This window comes from Antedon mediterranea, chromosome 6 (genome assembly GCF_964355755.1).
Source record: "Antedon mediterranea chromosome 6, ecAntMedi1.1, whole genome shotgun sequence".
NCBI lineage: Eukaryota > Metazoa > Echinodermata > Crinoidea > Comatulida > Antedonidae > Antedon > Antedon mediterranea.
Window position 1 is genome coordinate 29,320,748 of NC_092675.1, and position 20,658 is coordinate 29,341,405.

Genomic DNA, 20,658 nt, shown 5'->3' on the forward strand with positions numbered 1-20,658 from the left:
CTTTTTTAAAGATGTTTGTTGATTGGCTACTTCAAACGTGGCGGCTAGGATGAATCTATGCACCTCCTCAACACAAGGAGCGATCATTGGATTTTTAAACCGTAAAGAAGTAAGTTGTAAGTACGAAACTCTTTACGAATTTGTAATTCATATTATTGTATGTTTTTTTTAATTAGGTCTTAAAATATATTAATATCAACTTTAAGAAACTATTTCTATGTGTTTTGATATTGTTTTAAGTAACTTTTTTTAGATTGAATCCTCAAAAAATGGATCAAAGTTTGAACGGAATTTAGTCGATGGTCTGGCCCGCCGCCGTGCCGTGGGTACCCTATAGGCGAATTTCCCTATAGGATAGGCTAGCTTAATTCAGGCTAGGCGTGGCTAGCCGAATTGGATCCGCCGAATCCTGGCATAGCCTAGTCAGGCTGCTGTATAGGCCAGCTTGGCCTATAATATTAATAACTAGCCTAGGCTCAGTGATGTGCAAAACTGTAGTGGGGAGATTTTCCTGATTTTTTATCACCAAACAAAATTGAATTTTTTTTTGCAATTTGAAATTGCACAATCAAATGTTTAGACCTTAGATTCGGCTTAACTAGGCAAGGCCAAACAAGGCTAAGTCGCCGAATTGAAACAACTTTTTTTTAATCATTGTTTAGAAACCGCATTGGAGCAAGACAAAAGGAAGACATCATGGATCAGTATTTAAAGATTGAGAAGATTGGAGAAGGTTTGTAAAAAAGAAAAATGTATTATTATGTAATTAATGTAAATAATTTTGCATGCAGCATCTTGACAACGAAACATTGATTTGATTTGCTGCACAGGAGTGAAAGACCAAGACTTTATGATATATCCCAGGCAATATTTGTAATAAATATTTTTAATTGCAGGCACATATGGAGTTGTGTACAAAGGAAAACACAAGGAAAGTGGCATGATCGTAGCTCTAAAGAAAATACGATTAGAAAGTGAAGAAGAAGGAGTACCAAGCACTGCAATTAGAGAGATTTCCCTTTTAAAAGAATTAGATCATCCTAACATTGTAACGTATGTTGTTGTCATATTTATCATCCTAACATTGTAACGTATGTTGTCATATTTATCATTTATTTCAGGAAGAAATGTTATTTTACTAGTAGTTAGTGTTAGTTATGCTAGGGTTCATTTCAAGTCATTATTGAATTAACTAATAACAATAATAACTAGTTTAATATGTTTCTCTTCAGGTTGCAAGATATATTAATGCAAGAATGCAAATTATATCTTGTCTTTGAATTTCTTACTATGGACCTAAAAAAATACATGGACAGTTTGAAGGGCACACTAATGGAGGCAGATCTTGTTAAGGTGTGTTTTGACCACATTTGAATGTTTAATTTTAATACGATAAAAGAGTACACCCTTTGTGACCTACTTGCTAACAAGACTGTAAATCTGTCTACACTATCAAACTAGTTTGACAAAAAAGTGTTGTGATGTACCCAAATATGGTAGTGATATGACATCATCATTATGAGCACATAACATTTTTTTGTCACATAAAGCTTGATAGTGTAGACAGAGCTTTACAAACAACTTTCAAACCAGTTGCTGATGACACAAGAACAAGCTGAAAAAAACACATTAAAAATTTTTTTTATATTCTTTAGAGTTATTTACACCAAATATTGGAAGGCATGGTCTACTGTCATTCAAGGCGAATTATTCATAGAGATATGAAACCCCAGAATCTATTAATTGACAACAAAGGAACAATCAAATTGGCAGATTTTGGTTTGGCAAGAGCATTTGGCATACCAGTTAGAGTGTACACCCATGAAGTAGGTTTAAACTCACCCTATTCTAACATGCATCTTACAGAATTACATTAAAGCCATGCGAATTGAACCTAAAGATTCAGACATGAAGGGTATTTCACACCAGTGCTGGTGTGGCAGAGTTAAATCAAACCTACCTGTTTTGTTTTCACATGTCCACGCGCATATCGATTGGTGCATAGCGGCGTGGAGCGCCGTACCAACTAAAAATTGATGTTTAATTTGCCATGCCGGAAAAGATGTGAAAGTGGATGGGTCCAGTTTAAATGAAACAAGTGAAATAACACACGATGAATAAAGATAATAATATTACTTATTTTATTCATACCATACATATTAAAAATGTATTGTACATGTTATTTTCTTGTAGGTTGTGACTTTATGGTACAGAGCTCCTGAGATCTTGTTGGGTTCTGCAAAGTATGCCACACCCGTCGATGTCTGGAGTATTGGCTGCATTTTTGCTGAGATGGCAACAAAGCGTCCTCTCTTTCACGGTGACTCGGAGATCGATCAACTTTTCCGTATTTTTCGTACTCTTGGAACGCCGGTGGAAGACACATGGCCGGAAGTGACCAAGTTACCGGACTACAAGCCATCTTTCCCTAACTGGAAAAGCAACAGCTTAACCACCAATGTGAAGGCCTTGAATAGCTCTGGATTGGACCTCTTACAGGTACAGTCATTAGTACAAAATTGTAGGCTATGATGTAGATAATTAATTGTGAATAGTTTACATATTTTTACACCATAGTTGTTATAAAGTTCGCGGCACACCTCGTATGTAGCTCTGATGTTTCAATCAATACCTCTTTATAAAGTCAAGGAAAACTGGGAATTGTGAAATTGGATGGGACTGGGTGTGAATGCTAAAACAATAGCAAAGTTCACAGTGGGAGGGATTGAAACTAGACATAGAAGAGCATTGTTCTCATGAACTATACACCATAGTTTTTAAACTTAAATCTTTTAATATTTGTTATTTTACAGAAAATGCTCATCTACAATCCAGCTAAAAGAATTTCAGCAAAGGCAGCTTTAAGGCATCCTTATTTTTCAAATGATATTCTATCGATCAAATCATAGTGCAGATCAAGAGTATTAACATAATCAGAACTAGACTAGAAACGATATGGGGAATTAAGGCGGTACAGGTGGTGCCATCACATTTTGTTCCAAAACAAGGTGTTTAACCAAATATTATCCAACGGCATAACAAATTAATTTATGAACTATATAAATGCTCAACGTTTGGGTGGGAAATTTCTAAAACATTTAATGACCTTGTTTCATCCACTATATCAATAACAGTACTGTACTTTGTCAGAGTTGACAGAGCAAAAACATATTTTTTTTTGGCCAAAAAGATTATTTCTAAGATTTATTCATCAATGTTTAAAAAATGGATTTCTTATTTGCTTTGCAAATAATGTGATGAACAATTGAGATTTGATTAGCATTTTGCAAATGCGATTTCTATAGAGAGTAAGTATAGTGACTGTTCAAATAGAGTTTTTTTGTAGATATTTAGTAAAATTTAGTTGTTTGTGTTTAAATTCAGTATGTCTCTGAGTAAATTAGTTATATTCTTTATTTAAAAAAAATTTTTTTTTTACTCTTTGTGTTTGATGAATAACAAACGGTACATCAACAATTGGAGGCATATTTATGCGATATATTAACAAAAAAGGAAAGGCTAATATTTGTACTGTAATGTTTACGATATACTTTGCTTTGTATTTATGCTAAGGTAGGGAAAAAAAGAAACAAATTACATAGTAATCAGTTCCTGTAAATGTTGTAAATGTATTTTGATATCAAAAATAAAAAATACAGCTCTACCACATCACATTCACTTGTACTTTTTTATATGATTGACTCGTCCTTTATGAGTTTATAGGCATACTCGCTGTTTAACAAGTTTTGGCTAAGCAATGGCACTTTGGTTTGGTGATTTCTCTGTTATTATTATTCTCTGTTTATAATTGCCAAATCAATCGTACACATGTTGATGCTCTGAAAGCAAGGCAACCTAACAGGACACTGAGCTCGTCTTGCCAAGAGAGGAACTCCTAACAGTCCTTTGATCTTATGTCTGGCTGCGACAAATACCAACAGGTATATTACATATTCTCTGTGGCATTTGGTGTCTGTTAAGGGGTGTGGGTAGGCTCTGACGCCACAGTTGGATCTAGAGTGCTCTCTTTTAAGACAACTTGCCTACCTTCTCCAACCCCACAGCTCTTTCTATACATCAAAAGTTAACATTGACTTAAAAGTATTCATAAAAATGTAGTTTTTATTACAAAACAGATTAATTAAATCAACAGTATTATTCATTTGAATCTATTATACATTAAAACAATTAAAATGTCTCAATATCTTTTAGTTTACTATAAAGCCTCCTTTCATTGTTGTCTGTCCATCCAGTCATTATATCTTTACTTTTACAAGTCCGTGCTAGGTTTTGAAGGATACAAAGTGCAGTTTGTTGGTAACCCTTAAGCTCTGTCTACACTATCAAACTAAACCAAACAAAAAAAGTGTGATGTGCCCAAATAGCACATTTTTTGGTCGCATAAAGTTTGATAGTGTAGATAGAGCTTTACAGTGGGTAACTAGAATATTCAATGTCTTTAGCAGTAACTCAGATGCTAGCTTAGTCTTCAAACTTGATATGAGAGCGGGATGCCACTGTTAAAACTCTTTCTGCTTTATCCATTAACTAAAATTTAAAAAGGATGGGATGTAAAGCCGTTTCATGTGTACGAGAAATTCACACATATACAACAAAGAAATTTGTACACTAGAGGTATGCTTACTAAACAAGGTAACATTTTTTGTAAGAGGTATAGCTACTAAACAAGATAGACATTGTTTTAAGAGTCTCACCCTGTCTGTCCCTCGTTTCTTCTTGCCTTTTGTTTTACTTGAGAGTCTCGCGATTCGGTCTGCTTTTAATTTCTCCCAATATTGTTTCTCATCATCGCCTATAACAAGTTTCAGAAAAAATATATGAATTAATTTATATATTCTATGCTATTGTGTTGCTATGGATTGTAGCATGGCTGAAATAGTAACGATTTACATACTGCTAAAACAAATTAGATTGACACACAGATTGATGCAAAAAAAAAATAACCACTTAATCACACTAGACCAATTGACTTACCTGATAGTAACTGAGCAGACATTTCATCCTCCATTTTAAGCCTGTTGATGACATCACTGGCACCCTGGGCCGTTTTAACTCTTACAAATCCCTTACTATCACCATCTTCAAGATCCAAGTATGCAATGGGAGCCATTGTTTCTAGGTACTCCTGAAAGAAATTTCATTGTGGATTCTTTATATTATGTACAGTATTGCTAAAACTCTGTCTACACTATCAAGCTAGTTTGACAAAAAAAACTCCCATATCCCTCTTAGTACCAAATTCCCGAGAGAGAGCCATTTTCCCTCAACCGAATTCTTTTCAGAACAGCATTTTTATAGTACTCCAGGGAGTTGACATTTTTAAAACAGTAATTTCATCATTTTATCATAAATGTATGAAAATATGTTTCTAAAAACAAATATTCCTTATTAAATTTCCTGTAAAATGATGTATATTTGTATGATTTATTTTTATTTATGAAATGTATGAATTAAAAAAAATAAAATTTTTAAATAAAATTTCCAAGAAATTGCTTTAAAAAAACGCCGTGGTTAGGATTCCGGCACCGGAACTCAACTGCCCACCGTTAGGGAATCCGACACGCTATTGCGCATGCCCAGATCTCTGGGAAGTGAATTATAGCTTGCACTAATAGTGCCACACCACGGAGAGTCGGAGTGTTATAGGGATTTACTGTAGCCGAGATAGAGAGCGATGGATGAAACTTGGCCTATGCCATACATGAATTAATAATTAAAATACGACTACGCCACGCGTTAAAATAATTATAATGATATTATGTACAGTATAATGCGTTATGAAAAATCATAAAACTAGTCATGTAATTATATAATTCATAATGACATGAAGTTTATATATGAATGAAGCAACCACTTTTTAATTACAAAATAAATACTAATAGGCCCACTGGTCACGTCTAACTGGTAGCCCTAGCCTTAGTGGATCCCATATTAGTAGGCATCTACTAGGCTAGTTCGCCGTGTGTGGCGCAGCTACGAAATGATCCATCGATGTTGATAAGTATAGAGTCGCCGATGACCTCGCTCTGGGCATGCACAATAGCGTGTCGGATTGCCTAACGCTGGGCAGTTGAGTTCCGGTGCCGGAATCCTAACCACGGCGTTAAAAAAATTGTATAAAAACGATAATAAAATGATATTTAGGAAACCCCAAGAAACAAATATTTATAATACATACCTATAAATGTACATTTACTTGAACAAAAGTAATAATAGGAGAGTTAGATACGAGTTATTTTATTCAAATAAACCGCCATCGTATAATTTTAGCCTAGGCCCAATCAAACCATCCTATCACCATCGTTAGTTTGAGCATGCCCACTACAAGCAAGTTGCTCAGGCGAGTAAATTCTGACAACGTGCTGCATGGGCCTACAAACAATCCTTCTCGCGTTGCACATTTTTCAACAAAGGAGTCAGTGTTTCCGGTTGTCTGACTAGATACGGGGAACGTGTAATTCACAAACAACATGATTTTGATTAATTATCAGTTTTTAATTAATACAGTATTTCCAAAAGATTTTCCTATAGCGAAAATGTTTTCGTTGACATTTTTCGAAAGAAAATGTTACGCTTGATCGAATAAAAGCTATCCCAGAATCCTCAGACAAGCAGAAGTTAGTGATTATCGCCCTCAAACACAGAAGGTACGTTTGGTGTGTAACCTCGACTAGGGGTTTTCAACGCATGTCCCATGGGGTTTCTAACGCCGCCCGTGGCACTAAGAGGGATATGGTAGTGATAAGCCCAAATATGGTAGTGATATTACATCATCAATTCCATATATGGGCACATCACATTTTTTGTCACGTAAAGTTTAATAGTGTAGACAAAGCTTTATAGTGAAAATTGTTTCAACTGTATAATATAACACATTTAATCTATACTAATAACACTACTAATACAAAATATTTTAAAACATAAATACATTTTTACAAAATTATACAGACACAACACAAAATGCTGTCCAGTAAAATGGCATAAATAGTCGCAACTAATGGTAATGAATAATATCACGTACGCTATAGCATTTATATACATAAACACACAATAATAATGTAGTAATTGACTTACTCTTAACTGCTTTCTTGATGGGATACTGTCTTTGCTTACTATCTTAATCACAGTTGAAGCTGTGAATTCAGGTTCTTTGGATTTTACATCATCTACTGGAGTCTTCTTTGAACAAGCTGGAATTACGGTCTAGAAACAAATACTAATGTTGTTTTATGTCTATTTATGAATTTTGTTCATTAGAAGGAAATTAAGTTTACAAAATATTCATATTTCTGCACCAGCCTTATTCTCAATTTGTGCAGTTTTTCTCAATTTGATGTCATATTCTTAAGCTCTGTCTATACTATCAAACCAGTTTGACAAAAAAGTGAGGTGTTCAAATATGGTAGTGATATGACCAAATATAGTAGTGATAATCATCATGTCCATGCACATCACATTTTTTTCACATAAAGTTTAAAAGTGTAGATAAGAATTTTTAGAAAAATTGTATCTTTATATATTCTTTCTTTGACCTATAATAATCTATAAAAATATAAAATTATTAAAAATGTACTGATGTACATCATCATGTCCATATATGAGCACATCATTTTTTGTCACATAAAGTTTGGTAGTGCAGACATAGCTTAATTGTGTCTTATCTGCCTATGTATTTTAAATTCATTGGACGTCAATTACTGCTTATATTTTGGACCTAATAAACAAGCAATGCTTACCTTTTGCTGTAGTTCCATCTTCATTACACTATGCTTAAGTTGCTTCTTACTTTGTTTCTGAAGATCAATGTATTCTTTTTTTAATTGTAACCATTCTGTCCTATAATAAAATATAAAGTAGTCATGGGAAGTGGGACGTCAGTCATGAGCCTCAGCTAATCAGAGCTTGTGGAATTCATTGCAGGAATACAGTAGAACCCCTATTGGGGGGGCACCTTCTGGACCCATCCAACTATCCCCTTAATAGGCATTTCCTTGGCCATAGTGTGAAAAAAACATAGATTGCTTCTTTGTGATAACTAATGTCTATTGAGTCCAACAAATGATACAATAAAACAACTTACTTTGTGATAACAAACGTCTAGTGAGTCCAACAAATGATACAATAAAACAACTTACTTTGTGATAACAAACGTCTAGTGAGTCCAACAAATGATACAATAAAACAACTTACTTTGTGATAACAAACGTCTAGCAAGTCTAACAAATGATACAATAAAACAACTTACTTTGTGATAACAAACGTCTAGCAAGTCTAACAAATGATAGAATAAAACAACTTACTTTGTGATAACAAACGTCTAGCAAGTCCAACAGATGATACAATAAAACAACTTACTTTGTGATAACAAACGTCTAGCAAGTCCAACAAATGATACAATAAAACAACTTACTTTGTGATAACAAACGTCTAGCGAGTCCAACAAATGATACTTACTTTGCTATGACTCTCAGCTGATACTGACAGCCACCTTTCAACTTGTTTGCTTTCTTCTTCCTCTTTCTTTTTTTCTTTAATTTTTCATCATCATTTTCACCCATGTCTGAATCTGTAATCTTTTTCTTCTTTTGTATCACTGTTTTCTCTTCACCATCCTCCGATTTTCTTTTCTTTCCTTTTTGTTTTTTCAAAGTCTTTATATTACTTTCTTCTATTTCTACACTTCTTTTTTCTTCATCTTTTATCCCAACCTCTATTTTTTTTTCATTCGATTTTTGTTTCTTACTCTTCTTTTTCTGCTTTGTATCTCCCGTATTTTCTCCCTCTTCGTCGTGGCTTCTTTTTCTTTTGCTCTTTTTTACTGGTTCTTTGTTTTCTAGATCATTCTTACATTCTTTCTCCGCCGCTTCTCTTTCATCTTCTTCTTTCAGCTTTTCTTCTAATAACTGCCTTTGTCTTTGTACCTTATATGGCTCTGGATTGGAATCAATGCTAATTGATTTTCCTTTTCTCATCGTTGGGAATTTTCCAGGTTTATTTGTGGCATTTAGAGGTGGATTATTTAACAACTAAAAATAAAAAAATCATTTCACATTGAAGGACAATTTTCTTTTGACTTTTTAGTTGATTGTCAAGCTTGGTTCCTACTACTGTATAGGATACAACACGTGAGTGAGTTTAATCAATAGCTTGTGATTGGTCAAATCTCCTTGCATTGAATTCTAGTGACAACCAAGCTTAACTGTTAATTTAATGTTAAACAATATAAATTAAATTTAAAAATCCTGAAATAAATAATTCTCAATTTTAATGAGTACGGCTTTTCTGTCCAAGCTATCAACTTCTATAGCCTGGAATGGACTATTTTTAACTATTATAGGCCATTTCTGGGCATAGTTAAAAACAATGAATGGCAAACAAGCTATTTATTATTTGTCTGGGAAACACAATGTACATACGTTTTTGTCATTCCATGGAAGGTAAGATATTTGAATTACTGTAAATATAAACAAATTCAATTACCTTACACGCCCTTTTTGCTTCTTCTGGTTTTTCAAACTCAATGAATGAGAATCCCTTGATATCACCAGTAGTCTTGTATCTAGGAATACTGACATAGGTTACCTTGCCACAAGTTCCAAACACTTTCTGTAACCAGTCATGATCAGCTGTCTTTGGCAAGCATTCCTTAAAAACAAAAACAAAATACATATCTTAAATAGATAAAAGCCCTAATACATGCTTTTGTTTGAATACTGGGCCTCGTTGCCAGGAGTGTTAATTGTGAAAAAACATCTAATTTCAATTATTTTAGATGAAAATTCTCTAGGCTAGGCCTAGCTAGCCCTAAGCATAAATCGTCCAGATTTTCGGGGGGAAATAACCAATTTTTAGGCGGGGATCTGCATTAAAAATCGGGGAAAATCGGAACAAAAGCCACACATTTCGGGGAACTTGGGACCTCTGGATAATAGGTGCTGTCCATACTACAAACTGTGCTGCTGAAGTGCATGATGGGAGGGAGATAAGATAATAAGATTTATAAAGCGCACATCCACAAAGTGCTGAAGCCACTTAACAAAGCTTCTGTCCGCACGCCTTGCCTCTACACGTCTTTCCGAGATATTGCTAATAATCGTAGTTTAAGCAACAAAATAAAATAACACAAGAGAAATAATAATTTTGGAAATGTGTTTTTGAATTGCATACTGTACTGTACATATAAAGTATAAACAGTAAGATCAAAAGAGATACATTTAAATAACATAAACAAAAAGAAACAATGTAACTTACAACATAAACAGTGAGATCATCTATGTTGTACTTTGGCGACATCATTTGATTGATTCTACGTAATCTGGTTTTATCCTCACTTACCTGTAGTGATAAAAAAAAAGCAAATACATATTCGCAAAATTAGTATTTGTAATTGTAGTTTCCTCAAAGAATAAAATAATATTCAGCAACAATTTTAAAGTTGTTCATGTATGATATAATATTCAAAGAATAAAGATCCTATTACATGAATAAACAATATTTTTTTCATTTAATAAACACAGTTCATAACATTTTTTAATTTAAGTTTTCACGATGTCAGAAAATCCAGGAGCCTCACACATTAGATTTAATGAAAGTTTTCCAGTTTTAACTTTACAAACCTGTAGAAAATTAGATTTCTTGACAGCTTTTGCGACAAGCTCAGCATCTGTTGTCATCATCTTCAGTTTGTTAAATGACAGTAACACTGATATATCTACATCTAGAATGAAACAAATAAACTATATTCAAGTTCTGAAAACCTGTTATGTAAAAATGTGACCAGAACCTCATTGGTTTTAGCTTATAAGTTAAGGTAAACATATTTTATTTTCATTATAATTATGAGTACATGTTTTATATTGTGGGTTTAAAATCAGAAAGTTACTTAAAAGGCTGCAATAGAGAGCAAATCCAGGATTTTTTAAGCTAACAAATAATAGAGCAAAATATATATTATATAACACCTAAATAAATTGTACCATTACACTCATACTTTTCATTATTTGTATAATACAGTAGTAATAAATTAGATATTAAAAATGTTTTATCATACAAAACATTATTGTAGCCACTGTAACATTCACATTTATTGGGTGGTTGCTTATACATTATTGTAGCCTAGATTTTATTAGTTTTTTTGTTTTAACTAATAAATGTAAAAAATAGGTTTTTTTTCTTCTTTCAAATCAAATTGACTATTTTGCTTAAATTGCATGTTTTATACACTTACATCTGTCTTTATCTGCCTCAATTTTTTGCTTCAAAAAGCGGTCTTTTCTTAAATTTGCATCACTAAAGTAAAATTTTAGTTGATCATGGATGTCAGACAACTGTTTCTTCGATCGTTTTCTTTTTTTCTTGTCATCTAAATTCTGATCATTCAAGTCTTTCTCAACTTTAACTGACATGACTCTTACTTAGCAATCTGGAACACAATCACAATTTGCCTTTTTCTAGTATTAGCAACCTTAGAATATTTTATAAAAAAAAAGTTGTTGTATTAACATTCTTTTCATAATTAAAAGATCACAATTTTACCTTGCTATTAAATGTATTTATTTAAAAGTAAATTAATATATTGTATTCAGGTATAAAAAATGTACCAAAAGCAGACAAAGGTCTGAAAATATTGTATTACAAATATTGAAACATTAAAAATGATGGATCAAATTCACAGCAAAACTACACATACAATTTAAACATACAGAAAGGCATATGAAAAAAAAAACACATTAAAATGTAACAGTATTGTACGGTTATTAGGCATTTGTGGGTTACAGTACTAACCAATCGTATTGAAAAAAAAACATGAAAAAAAATCATATATTTTTTATTAAAAATAACCTTAATCTTCAGTTTTGGAATAAATCTTATCTGCATTAAATATCACAATAACATTTTAAAATATAATATTAATTTTTTGATAATAATAGTTATTAAACTGGGCATTGATAGATTCGTAGTATGACCCGACCGATTAGTTTGTAGACGAGGTGACACGGAGCAAGTTGAGAACCGGGACCGAGTTGACACAGGGAGACTGAAAAGAAAAGGCACCGATTGATGTTTGTTTTGGCCCTTGCCTTGTATAGGTTGGTGTTGCCTGGCTGGTTTCTAGCCTAGCTAGGAATAGGAGGCCTATCAGTATCTATTATTTTAACTAGCAGGCACTATCTCTATGCCTAGTCTAGAGTAGGCTTAAAGCTAGGCCCATCTATATCATTTATTAAATATAAATAACTACAGTAATATCAGAAGAATTAATCATTTATCTTCATTATAAACAAATAAGTTTAAAACCATACACGCAGGAAAAAGTTGTAAACAACACCAACGTTGAGCGGACGCTTTGGTAGCCTTCACACTCGCTTCGTAAGTAATACATATGACTGGTGACTAGAGGCTAATATTATTTTTATTATTCAACATGTGCAACAGAGCAGAACATGTGTACGAACTACACACCCACTTTCTCCGCTAGTTGGTTAGAACATTTAGTAGGCCTACGCCTAAAAGGCTAAGACTATAGCATGCCATGGATGTCGATGCAAAAAAAAAGTTGTCGTTATTAGACGTTGTTCAAAATTGTGTTTCTATAGTTGATATTGAAGATCATGTGAAAAAGAACATAGACAAATTAAATCAAAGAGGTAGGCCTCCGGGTTTACGATGAAATCGGTCGCGTCTGAAATCGGTCGCGTTTGAAATCGGTCGCGATAAAATCAACTTCCGGTATTTTGTATGGCGCGCCGCTAGAGCTATAATCCTTTTGATGATATCGGTCGCGTTTGAAATCGGTCGCGTTTGAAATCGGTCGCGCTATTTTGTATGGATCGAGCGGGATGCATGCTAGAACGGGATATACATTTTTCGTTTATATATATTTAATTGATATTTTCTAGGAACTAGATTATTTATGTGGATATTTTTTACTTGGTTAATAAATATTTATTATCAATCATTAAATTAATTTTTTTTTTTGTATTTCACAGGTCTCGGAGAAGGACGGTGTCTTTTCAAAATGGCCATTTCTAAACACGTTTAAATATCATATTAGGCATAATGTTATATTAGGCATATAATAATTTACCTCTATTAATATGTACTGTAATTAATATATTATATAGAGAATATACGTCTGTCGTGTCTTTTATTACGCAAACAATTACGTAAAAGAGAACAATTTATTTAAAAACAAGAATTTTTACAATATAGCCCGTAAAGCCAGCGTATCAATTTTTATACTTATGCATACTGTGGCAGATTATATCATATCCAATTAACAACATACTATTCGATCACCTTATTTTTATTTCTATTTTCTAAGTGTATAATGATTATTGTTGAGGCAAATCACGTGTATGTTTTTATTTCTAATGTTTAAAATAGTTTTTAGTAAAATGATCATTATATGCGGATGGTTAACAGGCGAGTTACTGAAATAAACCCCCGAATAAGCCATATTGGAGATGCGCCTTCTATGATCGTGCAGCTGTTTCCTCTAACAATACGTTATTTTGCTGACGGGGATTCCCCTTTTTAAAAAACACGCACTAGTAGTGTGTCAAATCATGGAGAAAACACGTACGATCGTTGTCCATGGCGAGGTAAAGATGACGTCTATTACTAATAACCATACATTTGAAAGGTCTATAGGCCTCCTGCACGTGTTTTTGTGAAACGATCCAATGAGCTATAGATGCTCGACGCGATTATGAGATCATGTTCATTCATTCTTTATTTAGCCTTTAAAATCGAAATACATTTAAAACATAGGTAACCAAATCAAGACACGTGGAAATGTAAGGAGGCAAGGATAAGCAAAAGCAATTAAATCGCTGTAGCTAACAGGCTTGCTTATCCATAATAATTCCGAATAAAGCACTTTTTCTATAATTTGACAGTATGATTTATACGTATATACGTCGGCGATACTATAGATTTTAATTTGAATATTTTTTATTTTTGTCTTCATTTATAATAATCATTTAATGTAAATAATTAAGTAAGTGCAACTCAGTGTCTCGCATTCATACGCCGTTCGTAAATCTAAACGTTTAAATATCAGTGCAGATTACCTCTTTGAGAATTGTGTCCACCTTTATTATCCATACATTATTATTCTCACATCTATCATCGGCATATATTATCTATATATTTTATTAATATCCTAAAACCATACGTAATTGTTTGCATAATAAAAGACACGACAAACGTATATTCTCTAATTATAATATATTAATTACAGTACATATAAATAGAGGTAAATTATTATATGCATAATATAACATTATGCCTAATATAATATTTAAACGTGTTTATAAATGGCCATTTTGAAAAGACACCGTCCTTCTCCGAGACCTGTGAAATACAAAAAAAAAATTAATTAATGATTAATAATAAATATTTATTAACCAAGTAACAAATATCCACATAAATAATCTAGTTCCTTAAAAATATCAATTAAATCTATATAAACGAAAAATGTATATCCCGCTCTAGCATGCATCCCGCTCGATCCATACAAAATAGCGCGACCGATTTCAAACGCGACCGATTTCAAACGCGACCGATATAATCAAAAGTATAGCTCTAGCGGCGCGCCATACAAAATACCGGAAGTTGATTTTATCGCGACCGATTTCAAACGCGACCGATTTCAAGCGCGACCGATTTCATCTGACACCGGCCTCCGGACCTAGGCTAGTAGTACTAGCTAGTAGTAAACATTCACTAGTAAGTAGGCTGATAACCTCATATCCAACAGCCGCATATTGCTTACTAAAGTATATTAATAAATTGGCATAAAAAATAAATGTTTTTATTTTTCTTTGTTTAGGTTGGCATGGACTGACACCTCTTCATAAAGCAGGTTTGCGAGGTGACTCTAAAATAACAGAGTTGTTAATTAAATATGGTGCGGATGTGCATGTTGTAACTGACTATAGTGAGACCCCTTTACATTATGCATGCAAAAATGGTAATTTAATGAATATTCATTTGATGATTGAGCATGGCGCTGATATACAGCAGTTGGATCAACATGGTCGCAATTCTCTTCATCATGCAGCTATGGGAGGCAGTGTGTAAGTGCCGGATCTTAACATTGCCGCTTTTGTTTTTTTTTATTTGTAAAAAATATTGGGGAAAAATTTGTACTGTACCTTCTTTACTAAATGGCGTATTCGACTACAGACTTTGACCTGGTTCACCATGCATATTTTTAAGTATGCTCTGTACTATGTTTTCCAGTGTTCTTTTGCCTTGTGTTGCGTGAAATCAAACTGATTTGTTTTCCCGTAGTGATGTTTGCAGCACTATTATGGTATCGGTTCCCATTTGTGATTACGCAATACAGCACTTTGCGTCGATACGTTGATGCATTACGTTCTACAAATCAACTCTCACTCGGTTAAAATAGCAAGAAGTACGAATAAAAAAAGACCAGTCTAAAATAAGCTTTTTTAAACTTAAACAACTTGTAAAACATAAAAATGAGATATACCTGTATCTGTTTTTCTTTTAGAATGGTTCTGCATTATTTGTCCACTGTTCATAATATGGAACTAGATGTACCAGATAAATCGTAAGTAATAGATAAATCACATGCAAAGATTTTAGATATCTTTCTTGTTTTTTGATTTTCAATTTACAAAGGCAATGAAATATTTGAATATATTTTATTTATTTTTTATTTTCAGAGGTCAAACAGCTTTACATCTTTCATCTTACCATGGTTACATTGACACAGTTGATTACCTGCTAAGGCGAGAGGTAAGCAGTGGTACAGTATAGTGGCCCCTAGTTTAGTGTGAGCCCTCCAACTCTGGGTAGTTATTGGGCCTTCTTATACTCTGAGGCCCCTGGGTTTAGCCAGTGTACACTCATAGCCATTCCACCACTGGAGGTAAGCATAGCTACACAAAATTGTTCACATCCATCATTTGACAATCATCACCACCAATTATTAGTTTTATCTGTATCTTAAATTATTCTTGTATTTGCTGATATTTTACACTAGTCTTTTTAGTACCTACTGTAGGATGTCATGTTAATTTATTTGCGTATGCCTTTGAGTTTCTTCTGGCACTTTCATCAATTATAACCTTCTTATTAGTGCACTGTAGTTGCAAAAAAAATTGAAACTTGAGAAAAATTATGTAATCCATAATTTAATAAGTCTAGCTCATCACAATTCAAAGTTCCCTATTTTAAATCTACATATATTTAAATTTAAAAACATTTAAAATGGTATATAATGAACACAAAGATTAACAAAATAAACATATTCTTTCAAAGCGATGCAGTCCTCTTGTAAAAGATATGAATGGCAATACAGCACTACACATGACATGTATAAATGGCCTGCAGCTATCTGCTTGGCAGATACTACAGAGTGGCACATGTAGCATGCTACATATAAGAAACAATGATGGCAAGACTCCACTAGATATAGTTGCTGACAAAACAAAATCATCATATCAGTAAGTATGCATTTCAAGATAAACAACATTCTTTGGAATTGAAATGACAGTGATACTGATAATATGAAAACATTTGAACGATCTCGCTGTTAAAATAAAACTTTCTGTATCTTTAATTACTTTAAAAAAATCTGTAAAACGTTAGCCATTTAAACAACTTACTTTTGTTATGCTCAATATTTTATCTCTTTCTTTTTTTGACTTATTTTATTGTTTATTGTTTTATACAGTATATCCTTTTATTTATTTCTGCATATTTGTATTGTAGGGGCCCCTCATGAGACAATCTATTGCTTCTAGTACGGGCCCCAGTTATTATTGTCAAATAACTGAATAAATGTGTATGAATGAATCAACATTGGAAATGCATTTTGAAACTCTGGTGAATAAAGTAAAACAGCAATGATATAAAAGATAAAATTTAATTAATTATACAGGAATATGAGACAAAATCAGATTAATCTAAAATAAATATCTTATTGCACTAATGTTTCAGTTGTAAATTAAAAAAAATATATACATGATATAAGGATTGTCCTTTATCTAAAGCTCTGTCAACACTATCAAACTTTATGTGACTAAAATGTGATATATATGATCATGATGATGTCATATCACTACCATATTTGGTATCTCAATTGGGATTTGTATCTTGCATATCACTACCATATTTGGACACATCACACTTTTTTTGTCAAATTAGTTTGATAGGAAAGACAGAGCTTTACACCATTCAAATCCCATTCATTTTTTGTCATTTTTATTTTACATTTTAGGCATCGTATGCTCTTGAAAGAACTGGACTACTGGGGCAAAAGCAAGCTTCAAAATAAAGCACCCAAGGGTCCACTATTTACTTGGTATTTTCTCATGTTCTTTCCATTTCTTGGCATGCTTTCTATCATTCTTTGTGGACAGATTGCTGGGGCCTACAGAGGTGTATTTTCCATTATTGCTACAATAGTGTTGAGTGTATTTGTCAGTGGTAAGATTCACAGGTTAAAGCATATAAGCAGGTATGTTTATATGTGTGTGGTAAATTTTTATGTTGCCAAGTTTTTCGATCCTAAAGACTGAATAAATTTCATTAATTTCATTTATTTATGGTCAAACACAGTTTGAAATGATTTTCATTAGTTCAAAGTTAAAAATTCAAATAAATTCTTCAATATTATGGTTCTTATGAACGCCACCAGCCGGCGTTTTAATTTTTGTCCTAGATTCCATCTCAAGTATATGTATGACATGCTTTGTGTGCCAAAATATTTATCTTTTTACCAATATTAAGTTGCTTTCTACAACCTATACTAATATAAATATATGTAAAATAATCTGATTTACTCTATTATAACATAACCTTTTTTTCAGATGGCCAAATCCAATACATGCTGGTGCCTTTGCTGCTGGCATACTGCATACAATAATTTGTTATCTTTTTTTAATTCTTCCTGATATCCTTTTGAATGCATGACTCAGTATTTAGTAGTAAACCAAATAGAGAAATCAATACACTCAACTTTCCCAAAGTTAGACACCCTAAAGCTCTGTCTACACTATTTTGTGATAACAAAATGTGATGTGCCCATATTATGGACATGATGATTTCATATCAGTACCATATTTACGAATATCACTGCCATATTTGGGCACAGCACATGTTTTTTGTCAAACTAGTTTGATAGGCCAATCTAGAGTTTTATGATTTCAAAATGCAATAATGATAATATTGCCTTAAATTATTATGTTTTTAGAGATTGAATCTTTCTTTCTTCCTAGGAAGAACAATACAATAAAATAAACTCAAATACTTTTTCCTTAAAAACATGTGTACTTCTCTGGCCGCATTTCTATGCATTATGTTTTAATATACCAAGCTTGGCTGTCATGTTGTACCTGTATCTGCTGGTGTTGACCATTGACCCAGGGTTATGTCATTCATCAAGGGAGGGGCCAACTCTCAGTCAGCCCTACATGACTGTTGAAGATATTGCTAAGGGTATTTGTGATAAACAAGATTTCTGTTCTAGATGCGAGGTAAGATTTTACTATTTTATCATATATTTTTTCATGTTGATCCTTAAGCTTGGTTCCCACTAGCGACGCAACGTAGCACAACCTATGCAACGTAAGAAAATGCCCTTCCAATAATTGTGTTTGCCCCCGTCTGCGTGAAATCAAACCTACAATGTTTGCAGCACTGTTCCCACTTGTGATTACGCAATACAGCACTTTGCGTCAATACGTCATTGTGTTACGTTATGTTACATCGCTAGTGGGAACCACACTTTATAAAACATCGGAATAATTAGTGATTGCAAAACTTTGAAATGCTATATTCTACTCTATTATAGTTTATATATTTTTTTATTTTGACACATTTAATACCTGAATTCAATAAGCCAATTATTCTTACCCTAATCTAACATTCAAAAATTAATTTCAAATTGAAAATTGTGCTTCTCTTTGCCAAAAGTGATAATTTTTGTTCATTTTCACTTCTTTCATTTAATTCTAACACATTAATTTTAAATAAGCATAAAAGTCTAGCAAGTACAAATATTTATATGTATTTATTCAGAATCTATTATGACACTTTGACATGAAATAAGGCTTCAAGTACAGGTGTTTTGTGGTGCCTTTAGCCGTTATTCCTCTATCAATAAGATTTAATGGCTTATGGCTTGTCTTTTCGAGCAAACCATCAAAAAGTGTCCCTTAAGTGGCCTCTTTTTAATTGTGACACATTTTTTAATGTGACACAATTGCTTTAGTAAATTGATAAGGTTTAGAAATCGGTCAATAAAAACTAGGTATTTTATTCTTGAGGTCTCTTCTGTGAAACATTTATTATTTTTATTGATGCATAAAACCACTAACGTGAAACATTCCACGCTGTGTTTATATGGTTAATAATTATGTTTAATAAAAGTATGGTTTTTACTTTTACAGATAATAAGACCTGTAAACGTGAGACATTGCACGCTGTGTGAAAAGTGCTATTATGGTCTTGATCATCACTGCCTGTTTCTTCTCACATGTGTGGCAAAAAACAACCATCGTCATTTCATCATGTTACTCGGACTCGTTGTTCTCGCTCAGTCTTTGTTCATTGTGTATGGTATTCAATACATACTAGTGTTGTATGATCCATTACCGGAAACTTTTATGTTAATTAAAACTTTAATTCTGGAAGAATCGTGGTTCGTTGTGTTAGCGGGGTTAAATGTAGCGTCTATCGTTTGGGAAACATGTTTACTTATTTATCAACTGCGTATGATCGCTAATGGGTTGACAACGTTTTATGCGCTAAGGCTGTTATCAAAAGATGTGCGTCGTCTTACTACGTTTCAGAAGATGCAGAATGTTAGGAATTTCTTAATGGGACGTAAAACTATTTCAGCTGCTGATTTAGGCACTGCATTTTTCAAAGTTTGAGGGATGTTTACACTGTTTTACAAAGCTTATTTTCTACCCACCAAAAAAAGCTTTCTTGCAAATTGCTGAATAATACAATTGCTGTGGATGTATAGTGAATTAAATACAATAGAAACAGTTTTGATAATTATTATTTTAAGCAATAAAAAACCACATACAAATAATTGTATGTCTTAATAATATGTTATTAATCCTAAAATAAGTGTTATTGATATATTTGTTATAGCAACATTTTAAATTGAAAAATTTCTCTACCAGTTTATTAGACATTAGTGTTTTAAAAACTTGATTTTTACCAACAATTTAAATTTATTTATCAATTATTTATGATATATATTTATTTTGTGTTATTATTTCATTAAGGCCTTTACAACATTGTATGATGGCTTCAATTTTAACGGAATGTTTTCAAAATGTATCATTTCCATTTAATCCATGTACAGTATTATTAACTATTTTATATTAGGTTTTTTACTACCATTAAATTGACTCAGATTTATAGTTGTTTAATATTTGTTTTTGCTTATAAAAGCCAGTGTAAAATGTGTGTGTTATATTGTAAAGAAAAAGATGCTTAAAGCTCTGTCTACACTATCAAACTTTATGTGACAAAAAAAAAATGTGATGTGCCCATATATGGATATGATGTCATATCACTACCACATTTGGGCACATCACTATCATATTTGGGTACATCACAATTTTTTGATCAAACTATATG

General features: G+C 32.7%; 3 protein-coding genes across 4 annotated transcripts; 2 read left to right on the forward strand and 1 right to left on the reverse strand.

Moving 5' to 3' along the window:
• The first annotated feature begins 70 nt into the window (after positions 1–70).
• Positions 71–3,664, forward strand: LOC140052606 (cyclin-dependent kinase 1-like). Its single transcript, XM_072098248.1, has 7 exons — positions 71–116; positions 663–733; positions 897–1,053; positions 1,233–1,353; positions 1,656–1,826; positions 2,194–2,499; positions 2,814–3,664. The coding sequence occupies exons 2-7, from the start codon at positions 697–699 to the stop codon at positions 2,907–2,909; spliced, it is 888 nt and encodes a 295-aa protein (XP_071954349.1). The 5' UTR covers positions 71–116; positions 663–696; the 3' UTR covers positions 2,910–3,664.
• Positions 3,665–4,104: 440 nt separating this feature from the next.
• Positions 4,105–12,281, reverse strand: LOC140052605 (la-related protein 7-like). 2 transcript variants are annotated; one of them, XM_072098247.1, is made up of 11 exons: positions 12,263–12,281; positions 11,249–11,443; positions 10,638–10,738; positions 10,273–10,356; positions 9,502–9,666; positions 8,476–9,047; positions 7,758–7,857; positions 7,096–7,224; positions 4,996–5,146; positions 4,716–4,813; positions 4,105–4,548 (listed from the first exon to the last, which is right to left on the reverse strand). In XM_072098247.1, exons 2-11 carry the CDS (start codon positions 11,424–11,426, stop codon positions 4,483–4,485), a joined length of 1,644 nt encoding a protein of 547 aa, XP_071954348.1. In that variant the 5' UTR covers positions 11,427–11,443; positions 12,263–12,281; the 3' UTR covers positions 4,105–4,482. The 2 variants fall into 2 exon arrangements, with proteins under 2 accessions (XP_071954348.1, XP_071954347.1); XM_072098246.1 differs by lacking the exon at positions 12,263–12,281 and having other exon boundaries at positions 11,249–11,756.
• A 214-nt stretch (positions 12,282–12,495) lies between these two features.
• On the forward strand, positions 12,496–20,433 carry LOC140052604 (uncharacterized). The gene is made up of 9 exons (XM_072098245.1): positions 12,496–12,668; positions 14,858–15,104; positions 15,545–15,604; positions 15,720–15,792; positions 16,318–16,502; positions 17,279–17,518; positions 17,871–17,953; positions 18,334–18,536; positions 19,452–20,433. The coding sequence occupies exons 1-9, from the start codon at positions 12,554–12,556 to the stop codon at positions 19,935–19,937; spliced, it is 1,692 nt and encodes a 563-aa protein (XP_071954346.1). The 5' UTR covers positions 12,496–12,553; the 3' UTR covers positions 19,938–20,433.
• Positions 20,434–20,658: the final 225 nt, after the last annotated feature.